The sequence below is a fragment of the Nesoenas mayeri genome, assembly GCF_963082525.1.
Source record: "Nesoenas mayeri genome assembly, chromosome: 2".
In the NCBI taxonomy this organism is placed as follows: domain Eukaryota; kingdom Metazoa; phylum Chordata; class Aves; order Columbiformes; family Columbidae; genus Nesoenas; species Nesoenas mayeri.
The window spans coordinates 36,239,924-36,250,122 of NC_137543.1; the positions used below are offsets into that span (position 1 = coordinate 36,239,924).

The window sequence follows — 10,199 nt, forward strand, 5'->3', positions numbered from 1 at the left end:
TACTCTGGCTGTGAAGGGCTGAGAGGAGGGAGGATTAGAAGGTAACTATTTTTTAAAGCAATACTAAGCTGAGAGGGCTCTGAATGCGTACACATGTTAAGTCAGGGTGAGAAACTTAAACTTACATTTCTCTTCATGTTTGCAAAGGGATGAAACTTCATTTGGTAAAAATTTAAAATTCCACAGTATGCAACGTGTGACACACTATTTAACAATAAAATGACTTCTGCATTGATGTCTCCTCGATACTGGTGGTGCTGCTGTCACAGCTCTCTGTTCTAAAATACTAAGATGATGCTTGGCTACTGCTTGGTTCTTAAATTGTAGCACAATCTTCCTTTCCTACCGGAAGAAGCCAAGGTTGGGGTAGCACAATCCTGGAGTTTTCTTTTGTGTTTGTAGAAGAATGGCAGTGTGAACTGACAACACCGAAGGGCACATCTGAGAGGCAAGGCTATGTATTGTAGAGCTGGGACAAAAGAGTAGAAGGTAAAGAAAGTAATAGACTTGAACAGTGCTGCAAGGAGGACTGAAAGAACAGCAACTAACCAGCCAATACTCTGGAAAGCACAAAAAAAAAAAACCCTCTAAATCCAGCATCTAATAATCTTACAAATAAAATTTCTGCATCTAAATAGCTGAAGATATGTCTACTGACATTACAAACTACAAGATGAAAGAAAACTTTTCAACCTTTCCTCACAATTTCCACAGAATTTGAGCAATTACAGAATGACCCCTTTTCCTCCCCAGTATGAGCAGCTGGAGTCTATGTAATTAAAACAAATGTCTCATTTCTCTGAAGCTCTCCAGAGTAGCTTTGTTTTCTCTTTCTACCTATTTAGTGTGTCTTTCCTACTATTTTCTACAAATTCTAGTTTAATATTACCAATGTTGTGGACTTTCAGCAATGGAGAAGCTATCTACTTGACTCATTGCTGCATTAGCATACAGCTTGTGAGTTAGAGAAACTGTACACATTGAAACATCCTTAATTGTTTGGGGATCTTTTATTTAATGATAATTAGAAGCAAAAGTGATATTGGTTTGGCAGTGTTATTTCTGAATACTGTCTGCCTTGCCAGCATCCAGCACAGTTCCTGCCCATAATTTAGCATGGGTATATAATCTTCAAAAAGGGATGTTCCCATGAAATGCAACATTTCCATTAGGTCACATCAGAGTAGAACAGGATTAGAAGAGTAAAGCAGAAAAAGGAAAAAAAAAGACATTCTGTTCTTTGCCACGTTTTCCCAGTGGCCTCTAATTAATACTGCAGTTTATCAGAGCACATTTCAGACCACTCTTTAAATGGCCTGCTGTGCTTGCGTGGATTTCTCGTGGCTTCAGCAGGACTCCCCTCATAAGCAGCCTCCCACAAGTGATCAATTGCAATATAGAGGGTTTACTTATTACTGTGGCAGGTTTAGACAGCAGATGCTTTATAGATGTCAGAAACTACTCAGAGTGAACAGAAGTAAGGACATTATATAAACATTCCCCCACCTCCTTATTTCCACCAGCTTATATAATATTTCAATCCAATGCAAAAAAGTGAGAGCTATATCCTCATAATTTTGAACAGAGAACCAGGTTGGAGGTTTTGGACATTGCCTTAGCAGGACCAGTCCCTTATCAGGTCTGCCACTTGAGTCACTCACTTCTCTTTCTCTGCGTCAGTTTGCTATTGAGGAGGATACTAATTTCCTCTCAAAACGTGTAGAAAAGCACAGGGTAAATACCCATAGTGTCTGCAATATCAGCAGAGTCACAACTAGCCTCTGTGCCATGTGGCCACTCTCTCTCCCCAGTTTCCTATTTTTAACTCCCAATTATTCTTGACTCCCAGGTATTCTTGAGTCATTACAATTTTACTAAACTTTCTAGCTGTGAAGTGTAGATTATTAGTTAGTTAGTGGAATTTTGATGACTTTTTAATGAGGCAACACTGTCCTTGAAAAATTTATTATAAGCTCTGCTGTTAATTAATCTGTTGAGGTAATTAGAGGGTAGACTCATCTTACAAGGAATGAATGGATAACTTCTTTAGGGCCATATTATTATAGGGTCAAACAAGAATGAATGGATAACTTATTTAGGGCCATATTATTATAGGGTCAAACAATTAACTTGGTCAGAATTGGACTTTCATACAAGTATTTTCATTTGTTTCCATTTCCTTTTTCTCCTTCCTGCCCTTAGTTAGAACTCAGCTACCCTGACAGTGTTGGGACTGGTTTTCTCTCTGCCTGCCTTCGGAAAGGGTTTTTTTCCTTGTCTTTTTCTTTTATCCCCTTTTTCTTTCCCATTTTATAGGGCCAAATCTGCATTCAGTAAACATCTCCATGTGCCTTCATGATACACGACAATGCAGAAGATGTACGCAAAGCAGAGTGTTTACTCCCAGATGAGCAGACAGGGCTAGTGACAGAGCTGTTCAGTTTATGCAGGAGGCATTTATTTAGTTGTGCAAGTACCAGATTACAAATCAATATGAGTAAATTTTTTAAGAACAGGAAAGCCAGGTCCTACACAAAGCAGCCATCAACCAAGCAGAAAGGATTTCTGAGACATAAGCCATGAGAGAACGCTTATATTTGAGGGCAAATTCAGCACGGTGTTCAGAAGTGACTGCCAGTTCTCTCTCCCCTCTTTTTCTCCACCAAAGCCTCAATGCTGACCCTTACTCAGGTTAAGCAGTGCTGTACTCAGATGGCAACTTCACTGAAACCAGCTTAATAGAGACTGAAGTACTATTCAGTGCATGTGTCAGGGCAAACACCAGGTCCAAAGAAGTTAAATATTTGTCTGTTTCTGCATTCTGTGTAAAAAAGCAAAATGTCTTCAGAACTACAGATGCAGAGACAGAAGAAAAAATAGTGAGCTGTCTGTGTGGTCAAAAAAAGATGGCAAACAAGCAGATACATTTAAAGCATTGGATATAGCAGCATTAAGAGAATTAGGAGAAGCTGAGACCCTGAAGACATTTTCCTGCTATATGTTTTGAAAGCAATCCATTCTTGTGCCTAAACCCCTGATAGAGAAAAATTTCTTTGCTGCCAATTATATTGTAAGGAACGCAGCTGGCACCGAGATCTGTGCCTCGTTGGTTCTGTAAAGGAGAGTCTTTGTAGTCGAACGACACTTCTGGACAAATTGCACCCTGATGACCTTGCACAACTCCTATACCTTGCGAAAGGGAAGTCAGGCTGGAGCCTAACATGTCTACAGCTTGAATCTTAGGGGATAGGTGATGCAGAAATGAATCAGGTTTTACATCAGGCTGAAGCACAGACGAGAGGAATAAGAAGAGCTCTTTGTAGACAGGAAAGGGATCTCCTGACTGCGGAAAACCACCAGGAATTTACAAGAAAACTAGCAAATCTTATTGGTGTACAGCAGAACAATCCTTCTTAAAGGCATGTTTCTCCTCCTTTTCAGAAAATGCAAATGAAATATCGCCCCATGGCAAAGTTTAAATTATACCATTCACGTTGTTTCACTCCCATGACAGGCACTTGGCTCCTGTGAGGTCTCTGGCACCAGTCCCCAGCCTGGCCCTGACATCTTCTTCCACAACTGTTAGCAGCTGTCCACAAGCAGGCCATGATACTGACCATAATCACGGCTGGAACTGCCAGTTCAGACCCAAAATGCCACTAAAATGAGCCTCTTTTGCACTAGGTATAACTGCCCAACAGCTCATTTCCCACCTGGGACATTCAAACGTGAAAATATGCTGCTCCGTTACAAGTGAGTTTCTTTATATGGCTGTTAGCTGTGGATCTGGACCAGCAAGCAGTACTGCCCTCCCTCTCTGCAACACTACTCCCCTGCTCTGTAAATCCAATTGGGGACAATAGTCACTTCATTTTAGGCAGTGATTCAAGATCCATTGCTGAATATCTATCATCTTCACTTTAAACAAAGAACTACTGTTGATTTATCTCTTACCTGTTCTATACCCAGTGTTATTGAGATACACGGCGAAGGTACGTGGCTCGTGAGTAGCCTGCCATGAGGGAGAAGAGCAGTTTTCGTTGTTGGTGTATACATTGTGGTTGTGTACATACTTCCCAGTCAGCATGGAGGAACGTGATGGACAGCACATCGGAGTGGTCACAAATGCATTGATGAAAGAGGCCCCTCCATTCTCCATAATCCTTCTGGTTTTGTTCATCACTTGCAAGGACCCTGCAATAAGAGGCACTGATCATCACCATGCTGCAAAAATTAGTTAGAATATATTGGCTGTTGTTCTGCTGTTAAAAGTAAAGTATCAGTGATTAGCTTGCCTTTGGACATCAGTTTGTTCTGCTCTGTAGCTGAGGTAATTTTAAGAGAAAATATAAGTTGTTTATTATATCACCCAAAATATTTTTTAAGATTCCACAAACACAGAGGGTTTCTGGTATTTTGCTTTTTCTGTTGGCTGGTTGGTTTTGTTTTGTAAGAAAACAGTATATTATGCAGACTGCATCATGAATCAATGTGCCAGTAAAATATGTAAAGTGCTGAGATTATCAGTGGATCTGTTACAATTCTTTCTATTTTCTTAGATAATCAGAGAGAAAGAGTGGGAGAGAGGAAGGAAGTAAAGGAGGCAGTGAGAGATGGAAGGAAGAGAGAAAGAGAATTCAGTACCAGCTTTTCTAGAGGAAAGTTTCTGTGGACACAGGATCAGCATGTCTGGCTTGGATAGTAAAGCACCGTGCTCAAAATCAGTTTCTGGAGATAAATCTGTAGGCAAAAAATATTGCCAAAATTCAGCACCTTTCTCAAGAAATTGCACTGATCCAGTTTAAAGAACAAAGACTGTTTTTGCATCCTTCAAAACTTCTTCATGAACAACAAAGTGAGACAGGCAGAGCTGGCAGATTTCTGATTGCAGAAAGACTGAGCAGCTCCTGGTAGGTTCTGTCAGTATTTACTGACAGCTGTCAAACTTTGCTCTTTCTGTTATCCAACAGAGCAGAGATTGAAGCGTGAGAGTGAATTGTGGATATGTCAGTATGTGCCCACAAAACAAGTCTGTGAATTATAATACTTGCACAATTTTGGTGGTAAAAAGAGGTTTCTGGAACTCTACTTTTTTTAATTTGTTTGTTTTTTGTTTGTTTTTTTTTAATTTGGTTGCAGGTTCAGATTTAAATCCATTGATTCCACTGATACAATAAGAGTTTTGCTTAGTGATTTTTTTTGGGCCACTAGAAAATCAAATAAAAGTTTTGAAACAATGGAAGACATGGCTATAAAACCACAAAACTGCCAAGCAGGCTCAACTTCAGGTGTAAGCAATAAAATCTTACAAATTAGCTTACTAGTTCAAGTTAAGCATGCTCAGTTTTGCTTCTGGGCTAAGGAGTCACTGCTGAATACAAAATCTTTTGCATCGAAATTATTTGGTTTAAAAAAGGAAGAGACAGGTAGCTTTTCATCTTTTCCTTGTACAGTGCCAATTTCTGTGTCTTTAAGGATACTCTTAATACCTTGCATATAAGTCACCATCAATTTGGACTCTTGCTTTTCACAGCCTTTTTTTCCTAAATGCAGAGCGTCTGAATTTGTGCTTTCCTGAACTCAATACAGATAAAATCCATGTGTTTAGAGAGATGTAGAAGTAGGAGAGTAACTGAGAGGTCCCTGAACACAAAAGGTCTCAATTTGTGTGAGTGGGAGCATGTCACTTAGTTGTTGAGTAAAAGTCAAATGAAAAATTACCCTTGTTCTACGTGTCTTTTTCTTAGACCCCAGGCTGGCTTTTTCTTTTTAGTATTTGTTTTGTTTTGTTTTTGCCATAGCTCTCCCATTTTTGAAATGTCACAGTCTATTATGGAAAGCTCAGCTATAAAACGCTTCGAGGTCCTCAGATGAAAAGTGCACTCTTCAGGTACGCAAATGCAGGGTAACAGCAACAGAGCTGATGTGCACTTTCATGCCTCTATGCATTATAAATGAGGAGCTGTTAGAGCTCTTCCTCATTCCTCTTCTGGGTCAGCCCTCTGCTCTTGCAAACCTGCTGTTTATGAGTAAGTTTTTCCTCCAGCTATGCACTTAGTGACACTGATAATAGATTTAGCAACTCTGGAAATTCTGGAATAGGCACTTCAAAGCAGGTGAGACTTCCTCATTTGGAAAACAAAACGTAAGTAGGAGATAAAACTTGCTTCTATAAGTTATAATACTTGGCTGTCCGTAGCTGTCATAGCAACTTGTGCTTTTTACCATCTGGCCCACAGTCTTCAGGGCACAAGTACTCAGGCACTGTCTGACAGCAGGACCCTCACGCTCTATGCAACTGATTGGAGAGCACCTGAGGGGAACCAGATAACTGGGAGCGGCCACTTTGGATACAGAAATTAGCAATTTTTGTCAAGCAAGAAACTCAGTGTCCCTTCTCAGTCTATTCTCATATACCAAGAAATATGTTTCATAACCAAGGTTTCATGACAAGTCTTAAAGTTGCTATGGTTTTTCATCCAGGTGTTTCACAGGTGGGCAAGTCTACAAAGCGATAGCTAGAGCCACCTTGTCTTTATATGGGTTGTACACAACACCCCAGGAAAGCAGGGTACTTTCTCAGATCTCAGCATATATCCCCATTTTTCAGCTTATGTTTTTTACTGTTTTAGTTCTAGTGAAGATGGAAAGCAAACCAGACAAATTATGCCTGATGTGATGTATCCACCTGATGCTGTGATCTCTTCACCCAGTGCTGCACTCAGTGGATGGTTTATACAGATCTCACTGGGTGGTGCATTAGGCTGTAAGCAAAGGTATAGAAAGAAGTAAATGTCTCAAATTAATTTTTAACTTTTTTTTTTTTTCCCCCCAACCTCTTCCCACTCCTGTGACATCTCAAAGGCCTGTCTGTTAGAAACACTGGAACTACCAAAGTATTCACTAAATTTGACTCCTTTCTGACATTTGCAAGATAGTATTTACAGTGAGGATTATAAGAGTGATTGGGGGGTCATTGTTTGAGGTACTGACGTGTGCAAGTGATAGAGAGTCTGGAGGACAGGGGAAGACACTAAAGAGTGAGCAAAATTTGGAAATACCTGTACTCATGGCTGAACAGAGTACAGACCTGACCCCAGCGGGAGCTAAGGCCAGTGCCCTGAAGAGCAGCAGCAGGTTGTCTCCAGGGGTTGCATAGTTCTGGGCAGCTATGGGTTGTGGGGGCTGGTGCTTTGTCTTGAGCAAGATGTTCATTTGCCTCTGTATTGGGCAGTTTTTTCTCTACCCTTTGGTTATTGGCAGGGGAAGTGCAGAGGCACAATTTAACCAGTCATTTCCCAGCTTCTGGGCTCAAATAATTGCCAAGTTTCTTCAAGAGCTGTGGGTCAGGCTGCTTCACACCACTTAAGTTGCCACGCACCTGCTGATCTATAATATCCTTCCTCTGTAATACATTCTTCCCAGCATAAATAGGAATAGATTGAACCTGTGGAGCAATTTGTGGGTTTTATCTGATAGGTTGAATAAGACAGCAGCTCTGCTGAACTTCTTTTCATTCAGAATGCAAAACTCAGGGAGATGGTGCAGATCAATAGGAAGATGTGCATACTCTTATGCTTTCAGCACTGACTAAATGCAAGCTCCCTGCCTCTTGTAAATTTTACTTTGGATAACTCCCATGTATATCATTTGCACCCAGGCAGATGAGCATTTTGGGTCAATGCTTATACGTGCTCTGGAAACAACTCCTTTCTGATTGAAGTCTATAACATACCTTATATGCCCTTACGTTAAAGCATCCATTTAGAACAGCTTTCAGAAATGTTTGTGCTGGGAATACAACAACAAATAATCCATACTGAGAGACTATCCAGTTTTGTGATTTTTGCATACCAATGCCAAAGTTTTATTCTGTTTGTGGCAGAAAGTGTTACTTCACATTGACCTTTGGAAAATTTGAAATTTTTCTCGAGAATCACTGGGGGGTGAGGGGATAATTCACACATGGAAAACAGTCTGGTTTTACTTTTCAAATAAGCGAAATGATTTATTAGCAGAAATGCAAATAATGCAGTATAATAAGTCTTAGGGCTGAATCCTGTTTCCTGTGAAATGATCTATGAAAAGGGGAAACCTGTGTCTTCATTCAGTGCAGAGGGAATGCACATGTGTCCAGGCTATTGCTCAGCTGCCTGCTAATCAGAGCCAGAGTGCCCTGAAAACTGGCAGGGCAGAGCAGCTTTCAAAGAGAGGAGCTCCACAACAAGAACAAAGTGGCTTCGCACATCCTTCCTCCTCTTTCACCACTTACAAACCCTCTTGCAAGACTGAAGGCAGCAAGTCAGTAACGTTGTTCAGAGATGTGTCTGCTGACCTACCTTCCCCAGTGCCCTGGAGAAAGTAGGCTCTTGCAGACCACAAAAATGAAGATACGCCTTGACCCTTTAAACAAAATTTTCAGAATTACTCTATCAAGAAGAAATGCATTCCTACTGTAATAGCTGTATTTTAGGTCAAAAAATAGAGATGGAAACAGCCATTCGTTATGCAGCATGGTTAAAGAGAGAAGACGTTGGAAAGAGTGAGAAATAAAAAAGATAAGATGTGCTCAGATCTAAAGGCCCAGTCTTGGAGCTCTGCTTCATAAAGGTACTAACTCTCAATCACAAAATGCACTTTATTAATTATGTTCTCATAACCCTGAAGGAGTGTGTGAATTATTATTGCATCATGACAAATACAAAAATGCCAGCAATTAAATAGCTGCTTCTAGATCACTTTTTGTCTACAACTTTTTGGCTGAAAGCATGTGATCTTAGAAAAAATGAACTAGTTTGTTATAAGTTCTCTGGAATTAAGCATTTTGGTTTTTTTATGTCATATGGCATTTTGTTCAGAAATTGACTATACTGTTATTAAAAACATGTCTTTCATTAAAAACCACTAAGAATGCAAGATTTCATTCCAAATTGATTTGCCAATTTTTCACCTTTTTGATCTTGCCTCCCACCCCCAAAATAAAATATTTGCTTAGGGGTAACCTAAAATGATCCTCTTTCCCTCCTTGATTTTTCACTTTGGGCAGTGAACCAAAAAATCAGTTATATGTATAGCTACCATTAATATCTTTCTAACTTACTTAATGGAAAACATTCAAAGGCCTCCTGGAACATCATCCAAGTGTTTTAACTTTTTCCACCCTAAGAAAAATATGTGAAAACTACTTCTGGCTGGTATGTCCAGGTTGTGCTCAGATATTCAGTATACTTATGAAAGCAAAGTTATCCTACTTTTTATACATATAGCATAGTTTTAAAGCAGATGGATTTTAAACACTTTAATAATTCATACAAATATTGTGTTCTGAAACCAGGCCAGTTTGTCTCTGTGCATAAACATGTCAGATGACATACATGCATGTGAAAAATATGTGAACAATATAGATGCTCACTTATACAGTACTGTGGAAAAGGTTAACCTTAAAAAGCTCAAATTTTTAAATACTACAGAAAGTCACAAAGTGAAAAAAGGGCTTTTGATGCAAGTTTTTTTACCTGTATGTCCTTGCATGCATTATTAACTCCTTTTATGGTGGTGATTAAAGCCTTCCATGGCAGATTTTGATAAGCATGTATTTTCTAAAGTCTGTCATTAAATCTGATGAATGTTGCTAAATAATACGTGTTATCTCATTTTCCAAACTTGTCCCACATTCTCACTGTGTTCCAGGACCAGTACCTTCTCTGAATTTAGAGTATTTTCTGCTTAGCAGAAATTACTGAAAGACACATGACAAAATGAAGTAGCAAACAAAAAATATTTCTCACCTAGCTCCACATCTTGATCATCTGTGAGTACAAGGATGATATTTGGTCTGATATTTTTTCGCTCCTGCTGCACACGTCCTCTGAACCTTGGGGACTTGATGGTGGAACAGTGACTTGTTAGCAATTCAGTACTGAGCACTGCCAAGATGAGTATAAACCAAGAAGACTTCATAGTATCTCCAGTATTTAAATGAAAAGACATCCAGAAGTGCCTGAGCTCTAGTTTTCAAGACCTGTAGGGAGGAAAAGAAATGTTGTTCAAGCACTAAATAAACTTCCAGTCACACAGTGAAAGGATGACACGTAGGGAAGTCAAGCCTGACACATACCATTTAACATGATTATAAGCCATATTGTGGAATAAGTGCTTTATTCTGTAATTTTCTAAGAATAAACTCGGTCATTCTGCAA

At 39.5% G+C, this 10,199-nt stretch overlaps 1 protein-coding gene across 4 annotated transcripts in view; it reads right to left on the minus strand.

Annotated features, from left to right (window-relative positions):
* SULF1 (sulfatase 1) overlaps positions 1–9,960 on the minus strand; it is a gene marked incomplete at both ends in the record, with an annotated part of 62,759 nt that extends 52,799 nt beyond the window's left edge. For 3 of the 4 annotated variants that reach the window (XM_080339874.1, XM_080339873.1, XM_080339872.1), the window contains 2 exons: positions 3,955–4,194; positions 9,789–9,927. In XM_080339874.1, coding sequence (XP_080196000.1) covers positions 3,955–4,180 — 226 coding nt within the window. Of the gene's footprint in view, positions 1–3,954; positions 4,195–9,788 lie in introns of all 4 variants that reach the window. The other variant, XM_080339870.1, reaches the window with a different exon arrangement.
* Positions 9,961–10,199: the final 239 nt, after the last annotated feature.